Source organism: Taurulus bubalis, assembly GCF_910589615.1.
Source record: "Taurulus bubalis genome assembly, chromosome: 16".
Taxonomy (NCBI): domain Eukaryota; kingdom Metazoa; phylum Chordata; class Actinopteri; order Perciformes; family Cottidae; genus Taurulus; species Taurulus bubalis.
In genome coordinates, this window is record NC_136604.1 from 1,934,381 (window position 1) to 1,950,063 (window position 15,683).

General features: G+C 39.8%; 1 protein-coding gene across 1 annotated transcript; it reads right to left on the bottom strand.

Annotated features, from left to right (window-relative positions):
• Window positions 1-4,691: 4,691 nt before the first annotated feature.
• Window positions 4,692-6,370, bottom strand: tnfa (tumor necrosis factor a (TNF superfamily, member 2); the record flags this gene model as incomplete). Its single annotated transcript, XM_079232374.1, has 4 exons — window positions 4,692-5,152; window positions 5,903-5,959; window positions 6,066-6,093; window positions 6,206-6,370. 4 exons carry the CDS (start codon window positions 6,368-6,370, stop codon window positions 4,692-4,694), a joined length of 711 nt encoding a protein of 236 aa, XP_079088500.1.
• Window positions 6,371-15,683: the final 9,313 nt, after the last annotated feature.

Consider the following 15,683-nt stretch of genomic DNA (forward strand, 5'->3'; position numbering starts at 1 on the left):
GCCTCAGTCTCACAGGAGCCTCAGTCTCACAGGAGCCTCAGTCTCACAGGAGCCTCAGTCTCACAGGAGCCTCAGTCTTACAGGAGCCTCAGTCTCACAGGAGCCTCAGTCTCACAGGAGCCTCAGTCTCACAGGAGCCTCAGTCTTACAGGAGCCTCAGTCTCACAGGAGCCTCAGTCTCACAGGAGCCTCAGTCTCACAGGAGCCTCAGTCTTACAGGAGCCTCAGTCTTACAGGAGCCTCAGTCTCACAGGAGCCTCACAGGAGCCTCAGTCTCGTTACGCTGATCTCGTTCCACGGAGATCAGCGGTGAGGCTTGGAGACCCTGGCTGCCAGTCTGCCCGTAGTTGGAAGCCACCTTCCGGCTCAGGGCAGTAAGGAGTATGCGGACGCTTAACGGCCACCTTCCGGCTCAGGGCAGTAAGGAGTATGCGGACGCTTAACGGCCACCTTCCGGCCCGGAGCGGAGCGCGGGGCCGCGCTTCCGTTCAACAGTCAGCTTGCTGCTGTTCGCGTCGGCTGCTTCTAGGAGCGCGGGTACGCGCCTCTAGTTGACATTCCACCTGCTTGCTGTCTGTTAGTGTTTCTGTCTGCACCCGGACCTTGTTGGTTTTTCCTGTTCTCATCCATGCAATAAACCTGCTCTAAGAAAGAACTCTGCTTCCTGCCGCTGTCCGTGAATGCACCACACCATGACAAGAGGTGGTTTATTGTGAATACTCCACCCATAGGAATATATATGTTTTTTAATTATATAAAAAAAAGTATATACATATATATATATCTTCATTATATAAAAAAAGTATGTGTATATATATATATATATATATATATATATATATATATATATATATTGAAACAAAATACATTTTTCATTTAAAAAAATATGTGTATATATATATAATAATAATAAATAAAAAAAATACAAATATATATATATATTTATTATTATATATATATATAACACACATACTTTTTTTATATAATTAATATATATATATTTATATATAAATATATATATATATATTTATATATATATATATAGATATATATATATCTATATATATATATATAGATATATATATATATATATTTAAAAAAATTACATTTAAAAAAGTACAGACGCTATCAATCCTCTTGCCTCCTCGCGCCAGGAATGCCTGGCATGTCCGGACTCCACCGTTATGAGCCTTCCAATGGGTTTCGGCATGAGGGTCACGGATAGCACCCGGAGCCACTATTGTTCTATCCTGCCCCAGGTCCCCCTAGGCGGCTCCCACCTGGCATATAGGACCCCGGCAACGGTAGTGTGAATCACTCTCATATGAATCTGGGACGTGGTATTGGGTTGTGAACAAAAAGCAGCTCAAACTGACTATACAGCCCTGTGCTACTTATAGCACTATATGGCAACACCATTCACAGTCAGAGGTCAGGTTCTTTTTTTTTCTTCTTCTTTTTCGGCCTGATTCATGTGATACAGAAAAATGCCGAAAAAAAACTAAAGAAAACACAGATTTGATGATGACTTCAGAGAGACGGTTTTCACATTTCAAAACACTATATTGTTAAAGCTATTGGCTTTAATGTGGCTGAGGCAGCTACCGCATGGGTTATATTAATGGCCAATCAGGTTAGGGCTTCGTAAATATGGACGTAAGGAGAATTATCATAACATATTCATGAACAAATAACTTGAATCAGTAATGTACAGAGATTCATGAGATGGGCCACACACTGAATCACATGTATTCCAACCACAGCTGCCACTGCAGTGCTGTAGAGGTGCTTTCTTACGCCCATCAGATGTTTCTATCGTTTTGTTTATATTCGAGAAATGAGATGCAGTACAGATTTTTTAGCCACAACGAAGTGTCACAGCGCTGTTTTAACATTTTGGCAGTGGAGTGCTTCTAAAAAGGCCGTGAACAAGAGGCCGTCTTGGCTCGTCTCTACATGACCGTAGGGAAACCGTTAGCTACTGGTTTGTTCCCGTTGAGATCCTCTGCAGGCTTTGGGGAGCTCAGCAGTGGTGGATTGGCCATAGGGAGTACTCCCGGTGGGCTGGTCAGTAATGGGCCGGCAGTGGCTGACCTTTTTTTTTTTTGTATATATGTAGAGACGCATAAGAGGCCCAGTGGCCTTATGAGCCAATCATCAGCTGAACATCTAGTCATCATGTCTCAGTCTAATTGTACGCTTAAAAATACAGAAGGAGTGGGAATCAAACCCTGAATTCAATGCTGGCTGAAGCCGTTTATTGGAGATGATACACGGCCATACTGCCTGCATTGTGAGGCTGATTTCTATCAAACTTTGTGATACAAAAAAAGACATGACAACTAAAAAACATACTCAAAAGGTGAAACCTTATAACAGTTCCACCCAAAGCAAGCTGCCATTAATGAGTAAAACAATTACTACATCATTATATTCCTGTGTCCTACAGTGGCCATCACAAATTAGGCGATGACGTCATTTAGCGACTTCTAGCACAGCCACTAGCGGCTTTCCTTGCTGAGGAGTTGGCAACACTGTGTACACATGGCCGTACACATGACATCTAGGTGTCTTGCCCAGGGACACATCAACATGGGCAAGCGGAGCGGGGATCGACCCTCCGATCGTCTGACTGAAGGACGACCCTAATCACCACTGAGCCACAATCGCTGACAACTGACCATCAGAGCAGATGGAAATTAGTTTGATGTTCCTAAATGTAAGTCATAAAACAAAATTGAGAAAATATTAGATAGAAATATCTCAGACCTAATGATGTAAATTCAATTCAAATGATAACTTGTATAAAGGTGCTTCTCAACCTCTCAGCTGCGGTACAGTGCTTAGATGTTTGGGCCCCAGTTTAAGGTCTAAGCGTCAAACGATGGCTTTAATTGATGGACACCAATCCATTATATGAGTCACTTATTCTACCTGGTAACATGGAATCTTGTCATCATATTCTTTTTTCATCACCTTCATTTGGTTTATTTTATCGTTTATTCATTTATTTTCTGTTTAGCAGTTAAGTTACATAGTTAGCAAAATAAATATTTAATTCATAAAGAACATGATCATTTGATTTGTATGTATGAAATAAGAGGTCCCTGTAAACCTGAAGAAGAATTCTGTAGCAACCCTGAGATTATGATTTCATTGGTAAATATCCGATTTAAAATAAATATCAAAGTTTTCCATATTTTTCAAAAATTGTGTGGCGTCCAAAATTGAATCTTCTGTTGAATTCTGTTAGTTAAACTAATGTTGGCTTATGGCGTAAGATGAATGTCATCATTCTTTTGTACTAATTGATGGGTGCATAAGGCATAATTCAATTTGTTATAATCTTTACATATCTTTATAAATGTATCATTACACTACATAAAGCTAACACTAGCATCAACTGATGGGCCAGAAAATAAGCTTCCCAACAACATGTTTGTTAGGTGTGTTTGTTGAACTTATTTCCAGCCCCTAGATATGCTGCTATAGGCCTAGACTGCTGGGGGACATCTTAGGATACACTGAGCTCCTCCTCTCCTTCTCTTCCTCTTTCGCTCCTCCTCTTCATCTCTTCTGTCTCTCCTTCTGGATAAATTATTGTCTCTTCAATGCACATTACTAACTCTACTTTCTTCTTCCATGGATTCGTGGCTGCCTGGAACCGGTCCTGTCTCCTGCATGGCCCTGCTGATGCCCTCCTCTCTCTCTCCTTCTGCTTCATGAATCGTGGTTATCTGGATCATGGTCCATGCCTACTACTCATTATATGAATAATTTCTGTCACATTCATGTACACAAATGTCTTCAGAGCACCTTGAGCATCGGGGTGGACAGCAGCAGAGACGCTGATTATGCTGAAAAGGGGTTCAACTGTTATTTTTTTTGATTATGTGATTCTTTTTTCTAGGTTATTAAGGAACTGAAGTTTACTTGATAAAGCAGTTTATTTTTGGGGTTTCAAGGAAACGTGTTACAGCCTCTTTCACAGGAACATACAACGTTGTGGTTTACAATTTAACCATGATACTGCAGCTTCCTCCACACTGGCACCGTTTGATATTTTCTTCTAACAGTTGACAGTTTTTTTTGCATTTCTTAGTTCCACGTTCTAGTTCTAACTCAAACCGTACATACATTCAGAATGTTGTATTCAAACATTTTTGCAGCATCAAAGACACTGTGGCATATTTAAACATATGAATAACAAATACAGTGACAAACAGCTGATCAAACTGATTATCTGTTTCCATAAATTATCAAATAAATTATGCATAAAATCCAGGCCAAACACTGAATAAATAAATACATAAATAAATACATAAATAAATAAATATCATAATGTTATCTTGAATAAATACATCCTCCAAACTATTTTCTGTCAGCCTGTAGTGACACAATAAATATGCAGTAGTTGCAGTACATCAAAAGGTATTGACACTCAGGCGAGTACATAGCACTAAACATTATAGACCCATACAGATATGGTCATACATTACAGTGAGCTCCTCATTCATGGCCACAGTTAACTGAGCTTGCTTTACTTGCAAACTTTAAATGACTTGCTACAAGTTTGGGTGTGAAGTCTATCCTGAGAGCTGCACAGGCTGGTGCAGTGTGAACCTTCAAACGTCCAACAGTCAGTGAGGTCAGGCCTCACCTGGAGCCCTCCACATGTCAGGCACCGGTCCTCACAAAGCAAACACACCGAAGAACGTCTTCCCTGTCTCGTCCTCCAGGCCCGGCAGCATCTTCTCTTCCATCACCGTCCTCAGTCGGTCCCCTCTCCTCAGGTTGAACACAGCTCCCATGTACACAGAGGAGAACCAGCCCCCCTGCTCCTCTGGACTGCTGCTGGCTGTCATTTGGCAGGCGCTGCGGATGGAGTGCAGGATGGTCCGCTCCTCGTCCCCTAACGAACTGGACCAGCGCTTGACGGTGTGACTCACGTGGACAATGGGCCGCACGGTGCCGTCGTCAGCGTCGCTGCTGCTGCAGTCGACCCGGAACGACGCTTGGCTGTAGACGAAGTAGAGGCCATTTTGAGGAATCATGATTTGGTTGTTGCTGAGTTTCAGCCCTCCTTGGGAGTGGGACTGGTCCACCGCATTCTTCCATTCTGCTGAGGTCTTCACAGTAGCGTTGTATCGTCCTGTTGAAGAGGATTGTGAGATGATGAAGATGGAGAAAACTATTGACTATTAAGGCAAACAAGGACAGGGTTACTATCCTTCATAATAAAATGGAAGTGTGTCTTTGACATGACTCAGGAATAAATACATAGGAGTTCACCTCAAGAACTTCCTGAAGATGCTGTTGGAGCCATGTATTTTGTTTGATTATAAATCATGTTATATAATTAATTTGCATGATTTAAAGACATTCCTTTGCCATATGAATGAATCTTATATTCACATTCGAAATAATGCCTTTTCTGTGAATTGTTTACATTAATCTGATGAGGATCAGCTGGTATCAGAGGAAGGACCGAATATCATGTTTTATTTTCTTATGTGGAACGGGGCATGGGCACAGTCTTTGACCTCACGCTAGAACTCACGTTAATTTAAGATAGAACTGAAGTTAGATGAAAGATGGAAATGGAATCAACGTCTCCAGAGTTATTATTTGGAACATTTTAACGTGTGAGCCAAGAAACGCAGTCCTGTAACGTGGCACAGGATAGGGCAGGAACGAGGAGCAGGCCACCACAGATGCCTTCAAGAAGCCTGAGTCCTTCCTGAAGGAGTAACTACCTTAACCCCAAAAACCTTTGCTTTCAGATCTACTGGACTAAAAAAAACTAAAGTTAAGACTAAAAGCCCCAAATAATCGAAAATACCTCAGCTATTCATTTTCTCACATCGCTGTTATTATACGTCTCAAACGGGTTTATATTCACCTTCTAAATGAATGGCTGCTCTCACATTTGAAAGCTGTCTCAATGTGCGACCGAGATCTGGAAAGAAGAGAAGACAGAGGTTTAAATAATGTGGACATGTCACTTCTAGAATAGGTGTTTCAACACAGGTCAAATGAAGTCATTTAAAGAAAAAGGTTCTCACCAAAATTGTCTTCATCTTGTCCCGGGCCCTGTTTCAAGGAGAGAAGGATAGAGACTGTTAGAGGATGGCTGGGTTCAGCGGAGTCGGGCACTGAGAGACATCCCAGAATTAAGAGACTAATGTAAGACGTTTGTTCCCACCTTGGCGTGCCTGTTGGAGACGAGGACAGCAGCAGCAGCAGCAGCCGCGAGGCAGAGCGTGAGCACCAGCAGGGCTGTGGTTTTCTTTGAGCTGGGTTTGAATCGCAGTGCTTCTCTCGTGGCTTCTGTGTGGACGTCCAGCAGCACCTTGCATTCACCTTCCATTGTTTTCAATGAGTTCCTTCTATCACCTCAAGTCAAGCTGAGCTCGTAGAAGCTGTATGGAGAGCTGTCTGACTTCTTCTACTGTCACTCAGCGAGCGTCTCTTTTAAAACCAGTACCTCCTGGGGAACTCCAGTGATGTCACTCAGTGTGAGTGGATGGAGATTTGATGAGGAAGAGAACCAGAGTCAGGGAGGATCTTACACTCCTACACTGACAGCGTATGACTGTGTTATCCCATGAGCACATACACACAGCCCCCTTTCACACCTCAGTGTACACACACACACACACACACACACGCACCCACAGATTCCACAGAGATTCACACACACACACACACACACACACACACACACACACACACACACAGACAAGGATACACATTTCAACATCCTGACATCTCAAACACACTCACAGTACAAAATGCACTTCGAGAAATTAGAGAAGAACCACATGTCACTTTCTCTGAGAATTTAAACTAAAAATGCACATTTTACCCAAAGTGCTTACGTATGTTGTGGTGTACGGGTCATTTAGGTCAAATATATGGGAACTGCTAAAGTGAGGGGTAACAACACTTATTCATCAAAGCATCTGTTGGCTTTGCCAACATTGCCCAACATTACGCACACTATTAGAATACAAACTAACTGCAACTGACATGTCATTGATAATATCTACAACGCAATGTGTCACTTCTTTTTTTTTGTTTTTATAAAAATAGAACAGTGGTAACGCAGTTCAGCTTTTCATGTTTGGGTCAAAATAGAAATATTTTAGAATGTAAGTACTGATGAAACATGTTTTCATAATAAATTGATTAAATGATTCCTATACAGCGCATATATATATGTATATACAGAGATATATATATATATATATATAGATATATATATATATATATATATATATATATATATCTATATATATATATATATATATCTATATATATATATATATAACATTGGATATATATAAATAAACATAACATTGGAATTGACGTTTTCGATGCATGATATGACAACATCACAGAGCATCTATAGTGGTAGAGGACATGTTTTATGTCTGCTATACAGGAAGCCAAACTAACAAACACACATTCTCTGCTATTACCTCAGTTTGGATTGACTTCTTGATCATGCAACTACACACTGCAAATTAAAATCGTTTGGCAGAAATCCAAGATCTGGATCACACAAAGAGTAATCAGTAGCTCTGTGGCCTATCTTCATAAATCCCTTTTTCTATCCCACAAGAAGCCTGAACACCTTCTTGGTAGACGTAATGTAGGAGGTACATTTTGCAGTTTTGATTTAATCTACATATGTAACACAGAGGGAAGTTGTCAGCAGTTGTCAAGTTAAAGACGCCTTGTGGTCGTATCACAAATCTAAAATCAACTATGTGACTCCATCATGAGGATCAGACTTTTCATTCTTTAAATTCTTTACAACCATATTTCATCTGGTAAAAACTGTCATACATTAAATATTTTGGGTGGAGTAAAACCTCAAGGTACTGAATGATATTACTAATGGTCTACTAGATAAGATGAGCAGCGTTGTTCAAGCTGACGATCAGATAAGATGTCAAAACTCCAAATGCATTCACCAAACTGTCTACTAACACCACATTGCATATGAAAACAACTGCGCTCACAACTACAGCAAGTGAAATCAGATATTTACAGTTACGGTAGTACTTTTTAATAGAACTGAGGAAACATGAAGTAACTATAGAACAAAATAATACAATTAATAGGTAGCTCTAAATCAGTCATTTCAAAAGTTTACCAGGGAATTGCAAAGAGCAGAGGAGCTACCACAACATGTATGAAGGAGAGAGGGGAGAAAGAACTACAAGATGAAATACCCAGTCAGCAATGGGAGAATATGTGTGAAACCGTGTTTTCTACTTCCTGTTCTAAGTATTGGCGTGAATTTGGCAGGAAGAACGTTGTTCCTTTCTTTACTTCCCCTATTTATTTATATTACTTGACTTTTGATATTTCATTCACTTGTGAGCAAGGCTGCTGTAATCCTGTCATTTCCCCACTGCGGGACTAATAAAGGATTCTCTTATCTTATCTTATCTAAAATGAAAACATGCTTAACTACATCAAACCATACATGCTGGAGAAATTGCGGGGAGGGGAGAGTAAATCAACGCCATATCTTCTAGAGCTGCCACAAAATATAAAAATATTCTGGGAGAGCATTTGAACAATTATGCAACAATTATGCAATATATTCTGGGGCAGCTATTCACATGCAAATAACTTTATTATTGGCGATCTACCAGAAGGAATAACAGGAAATGACAGGTACCTCCTGAATATATTAACAGTAGCAGCAAAAAAAGCAATCACTCGTAAATGGTTACAAGCCGACCCACCCTCAATAGAAAACTGGACGGAAATCATTAAAGAAATACACGATATGGAAAGAATTACCTGGGTCAATATCACTATAAAGTGCCTTTGGTGTCCTCATCAGAATCACTCAGTTATTATGAAAATGTAACAGAACAATGAAACTCTGAGGTGCTTTTATAAATAGCCAAACATTTACACACATATAAATACAATGATAAAATGTGTTTTTATTATTTTATACTGTTTTGTTTCATTGGCTGTACGTGATGTTAGCATGTCCCACACTCTGCTCTGCTAACTACAGTGTGTGTAATAGATGGTTAAATGATATTAAATACCGCCACTAATGATATGGTTTTATTGTCCAACAACAAGTTATTTGATAAAATGAGTCATTTTGATCATGTATATTTTATTTTCATAATCATATTGAAAATGTTTCACGTGTCCCTGACATTGCGGTCCACCCTGTCATTATGGGGAAACTTCCCCTTTAAGAAAACCTCTGATGTTTTCAGTGACATTACTACCACCAATGTGTCTTTCTTCACTGGGGGCTGAAACAGTGGTGTAGTTTTCATCATATTATGTGTGCAGTGTTATGTTGTCAAGCGTATCATGTCCACTCTGTCATAGAGAAATATATGGCTGTTTGCAAGTACATTGTCATCATGCAGTTAATTTATAAAAAAGTGTGGGAGCTTGACCAACATGCATTTCTAACAGCATAACATCTACGTAATACAATGCATATGAAGTTCAATGGAAAATCTTAAAATTGAAAATATTTTTTGGGGGGGAAATGGGAAGTCCCAAAGGCACCTTATAGTGGTATTGACCCACCTTCCTTTTGAGACTAAGAAAGGACACACACATAGCAAGATGGACAAAATGGACCAATTATTTGTCAGAATAAGGAGATTGGCAGGTGACTCACCCTCCCTAACTTCACACCTTTTTTGATTTTGTTTGCTGTAGAGGGTTATTATCTCTTAAAAAGACAAGTACTATCTTTAACCAGGATGGTATTCCACATATATAATTTCAAGAAACACTTTGTATAGAACCCTTAGAATATATTTTTCGATATCTGTTTGTTGGGCTGAATTTATGGTCGACACGGTTGTCTGACAGCGTTGTTGAAGTGTTGCATGGTTGTTCTGATTACATTTTTGCAATTCTAATTGTTTATTTATTTTTGTATTTTTTTTACTTTTTTACTTGGTCTTTCTTTGTCAGATGCATGGTTAATGACTTTTATGCTTTCTTATTTTTAAAGGATTATTTCTCGTTAACTGTAAAAATACATAAAATAAATATTCCTAGCATATTGAAATCTGTGCACTCGCAATACTGTTTTTAAACTTGATGATGATGTGGTAATTGTAAATATTTACTGGAATTATTCAACAATATGAACAGATGGACTGAGTATTTCTGAGCATTTACTTAACTTGATTAAGGATTGTATTTTTAAAGGATTTTCGAATGGATGCTAATTTTAAATATATTTAATATAAGAAGAAAACTCCCCTCGTTGCAGTACATCACCCTTCTCTTTTTGTTTCCATTTCTGCCACAAGAAGCAAATTCCCTTCAAACAAATACAACGTGATACCATCCCCAAAGCCACAAAGGAATACTACTGTGGTTTTTTGTTGCTTAGCTTCCTCATTACAAAATGAGAGCTTTATATAGACATCCACATATCCTGGAAGATATTCAGCTCACCTCAAATATTTGCTGCAAAAACTCACTGCTGGTAATAAGGTCTGGGTGGGGTGCTCTCAGGTTCTTGGCCCTATTTCTCATACGTGATTCAACAAAGTCGATCAAATGTCCTATTATCCAGCTGAAATTAGCGAGATGATTGACATCAGGCTAATTCGGTTTCTCCACGCCTGATGCGTGCTGAAACGGTCTCGTTAATTCTAACCAGACGTCAGTCATCTGGATAAATGCGCGTGCCTGTTCCTCTTCAGAAGAGGGAAGAGTCAAACACAGATTTAATGATCTTCAAACGCTACAATGGCAAATAAATTCAGAGAAAGAACGTCTCTTTTCTCCGTGGTGGAGCAGGAGATGATCATGACTACATATGACAAATTTAAGTCCATAATCAAGAAGTAGAGAAGTAGTGAAGAGACATACATTTGTCCTGAAGGAGAGAGAGAGAAGAGGAGAGAGGAGCTCAGTGTATCCTGAGATGTCCCCCAGCAGTCTAGGCCTATAGCAGCATATCTAGGGGCTGAACCAGGACAAACCTGAGCCAGCCCTAACTATAAGCCTGAAACAGCCCTAACTATAAGCCTGAAACAGTCCTAACTATAAGCCTGAAACAGTCCTAACTATAAGCGCTATCAAAGAGGAAAGTCTTAAGTCTACTCTTACATGAGGTGACTGTCTGCCCCCCGAACTGAAAGTGGAAGCTGATTCCACAGAAGAGGAGCCCGATAACTGAAAGCTCTGCTCCCATCCTATTTTTTTAACACTCTGGGAACCACAAGTAGCCCTGCATTCAGTGAGCGTAATGCTCTAGTGGGGTAATATGGTACTATAAACTCTCTAGTGGGGTAATATGGTACTATGAGCTCTCTAGTGGGGTAATATGGTACTATGAGCTCTCTAGTGGGGTAATATGGTACTATAAACTCTCTAGTGGGGTAATATGGTACTATAAGCTCTCTAGTGGGGTTATATGGTACTATAAGCTCTCTAGTGGGGTAATATGGTACTATAAACTCCTTAAGATATAATGGTGTATCACCAATTAAGGTTTTGTAGGTGAGGACTTTAAATGTGAATCTTGATTTTACAGGGATCCAGTGCAGAGGAGCTAATACAGGAGTAATGAGATCTCTCTTCCTAGTTTTCGTTAGTACACGAGCTGCAGCATTCTGGATCAACTGGAGAGATTTAAACTCCAGTTGATGACATTTATGCTGGCTCTTCCCCTACATTATGTATTTAATAAACCGTCAGTGAGTCTTTCACCTCATATGAACTAGGTCATAGTCTGGAGCTAGTCTGGGTATTTGGTTTTCCTGTTTGTGATACTGTGCAGTGAACATGTTGCGTAGGTTCCTCCCTTAAACCTAATACTTTCTGTTTTTTTCAAACGTCCTTGTAAAGTTGCTATTGCTTGTCCTCCTCGGATACAGGTAATAACTAACATCTGGCCTATTGTCAGTCTACAGAATTGCAGAACCTGCCCGCAGCTTTCTTTCCATTTTAGGGAAAGCAAGCGGCACATCACTCATTCAGTAATGTCAACCACAGAAAAAAGGTGATAATGTGGAGGAAGGTTTCAGGTTGATGATTCTTTGAAGATAAGGGAGGTTGTTTAAGGAAAGCAGGGGGGAAACCCCATGTCTTCCCTTCTTGGTTTGATTCTGTTTTTAACACATGCCAAGTTAGTAAAATTCCATTTGTCAGTAACAGTTTTTGGCATCTAGCCAAATCCCTAGCCAAGCCCTCCGCAATGCCAGAGGAGCCTATTACTCATCAATAATAGAGAAAAATAAGAACAACCCTAGGTTTCTCTTGAATACTGTGGCCAGGCTGACTGAGAGTCACAGCTCTCAGTAGTGATGACTTCATGAACTTCTTCAATTATAAGATTCAGGCTATTAGAGACAGGATCGGTGATCTCCTGCCCTCGACTAATGCCGGTCCATCCTCAGGTGGGATGGCCATGGAGGAGGCTAGAAAGGCAATTGTCTTTAACGGTTTCTACTTCTAAAACGTCTACTTGTCTTCTAGACCCCATCCCGAAGAGGCTGCTTAAAGAAGTTTTACCTTTAGTTAGCACTGTTGCGGTTTGGTTTAGGCTGGACCCAAGCGCAGACACAGGGACAGCAAGGTGAGGGTAGGAATGGGTTTAATGCAGGTAGAGCGGTGGAGTGACGTGCGCAGCGGCGGCTAGGCAGAAGTGCAGGCACGGGAGATAAATCACAAGAGTCTAAGTCGTTGAAAGAACTTAGAGCGGCCGAGAGTCAGAATTATAACAAATTATAACACAAATTAAATATAAACTTTGTGATTCTGTTTAGGCCAACAGAGAAGGCTTAGCAGGCTGACGGCCCACCACTGGTACAGACTGTAAAGCCCTCCGAGGCAAATTTGTTATTTGTGATTCTGGGCTATACAGAATCCACTGAATTGAATAGAAAATATCTATACGAGTACATCCATTTACCATTTATGGAGCTGACTTTGGGAGATTGCCCTGTTTAAACAGGAAAGGGACAAACTGTTAACCGAAAATTGAAAGGATACCATTGTCTAGGACAGTGGTTCTCAAATGGAGGTACGTGGACCCCTGGGGGCACGGAGAGGCCCTCAAGAGGGTACGTGACATAACAAAAATGTAAAATTGACATCCTTTCAAAAAATCCTTTAAAAATAGTGATTTCATAAATATTCAATAAAATATAAGTGTAAGTTCATAAACTGAATTGTATATATTAAATCAGACACTGATGGCACAACGCTGTCTATGACATCTTTTTTTCAACCAACAATGCTTTGCACTGGTAAAAACCACTGGTCTAGAATATCAGTGTAGCATTAAGATGTCCATTCTTTAACATAAACAAAAACTACAAACTACAACAAACTTAGAAAAACAAACCAAAACCAAAAGTGTCTACAGACATCTGACTGTATGGCGTGTCGATCTTTATCTATCATTCCTTTTCGCTGAAATGAGGAAGTCATCTGACCCAAATACAAGCAGTGAACCTGCTGACCTCTTTCCAATGAGGACATTGAAATAGAAACCATTCCAGAGGATAATACAGGATTTTAGTCACATGGGGGACCAGTAAGTAAGCACATGCATTTGAAAATGGGATTTCAGAAAAACACCAGAGTTATGCAACAGTGGCTGGATAATGAGGCAATGTAGGATTCCCATTGAACGCTCTACCTGTCTGGGCAAGCCTCGTGGAGGTTCAGGTGAGACGGGGGGTGGAAGGGGTGGAGAGGTTGGGGCTTTTGTAGAGGTGGATGAAACTCGATGTGAAACCTGTGGTTTCCTGTCTCCTTTTAAACCGCTGAGCCGTTGCGTATGCAGAATGTTTGTTCCTGTTAGGTTAGGCTTGTTGCAACACAAAAACATTTTCCACAATCATGGAGGAGGGGTTTATCACATCAGTGTGACTCATATTCATAAGGTCACTGCTAATATATTTGAATTGAAGCTATAAATAGATTCCATATTCAGTATATTCAATTCACTGTGTTTACATTTGGCCACTTCTAAGCAGAACATTTTGGAGAATTTTATTTGGAGTTTAGGTAGAAAATCCTGTAGACTGTCATGGGACACTACTTCCCCCTTAAATTCCACTATCACTACTTCCAATAATGCTACAGCTGCTCCCCATTGAACATTGATTTATTTGATCAAGGAGTTTAAAAGAGACTTGAAACATAGTGCCAATTACATGAGAGTTACACTGAAATAATAGTTTTTGATGCAAATTTGAAAGACTGATATTCAATATGTATTATAGTAGCAATGGGTCAAGCGCCTATGTATGAAGTGAAAGGTGACACTCTTAGTGACAAGACATCCCTCTCTGCAGACTTTAACAGGGATTTTGAACATTAATTTGGTTGTATGGCTCACATATTGTGCTCTCATAAACTAATTTTAAGCAACAGGCAGATGTTTATCTGTAAAACCAAATATTTGATAGCATTTTAACTTGTCTTGAGGGGGCTTCACCTTAGTATTCCTAAGATTTCAGTTTGACCCTGTTGCTCGTGAGCATACAGGAACATTTGACATATTCATCTGGTGGCCAAAAACATGACTCTAAATGCTGACGTTATAAATATGCAACTGTTTGCTAACACGTTTGGCATAACATTTGTTATGGTTATAATACGCCAAAGCTTTTCTATAAAAACAAATGAATGCAGCTGTCCCTGAAAAGTAAAACTAGGAAACCTAACGTTGTGGACTCAGACTTCAGATGCGTTTGCTTGCAGCGCCACCTTGTGGTAGCACTGCTAATGGATGCAGTAAGAGGTTTACTTACACAGAGGTAGCGAAACACAAACACCTGTATAACAGCATCCCTGTGATAACAATGTGTTTCTTAAGATGCTAGTTATTTTTGTATTTACTCAGTCTATAGTGTGCTATTAGGCAATAGCACACTCTGCTGTGTTGTTTGGGACCATATTATATTGAAAGGTGATTGTATTGTCCACCCTATTAACATAAAGAAGATCAAATTATTAAACACATGAAATATGTAATGAAATCAGAAACCATAGAGATGATCTCTGACTGTGTCACAAAAATTAAAAACCAAATCAGATCACCAAGTTGTCAAGATCGTTATAGGAGTCCCTAGTGTTCTGCTTTCAGCTTGTAAGATAATAAGCTTGGGTTGCCTCGCTGTTTGCTAAATCTTCTAGCACTCACAACATTACTTTACTGTCAATGGTCTGGTCCAAAATTATGCGGTTTCAACTGGTTTTGCTCTTGTCCTCCATGTTTTCAGCAGCGTGTTGTTGGGTCAAACCATCCTGATATGGGGAGACTCTTGGTTTTTAGGATAATTAAATGAAACAGCCTCCTGAATATAACATTCACAACTGATGACGCTGCTGCATGACAGGAACAAACTCTGGGTCGTGAGGAGAATTGAGTGCTGCTTAATGTTCTGCAAAGCACAATGTTTTTCAGTATTTACTGATGAGGTCTTCACAAGAACAGTTAACGTTGTATATATGAATCCTTTTGAATTGCACTTTTTTTTAATTTATTTTGAGTTAGTGGAAAAGCTGCTCCTCCAGACAGTGACCATAGTAAAGTGTTTGTCATAGATTCAGTGAGTGTGTATTCTCAGTTAAAGTTAGGTCATTTGAGTCTTTTTGAAACTACTTCTTAGTTGTTGGACTTTTTAGTTTGTGCATGA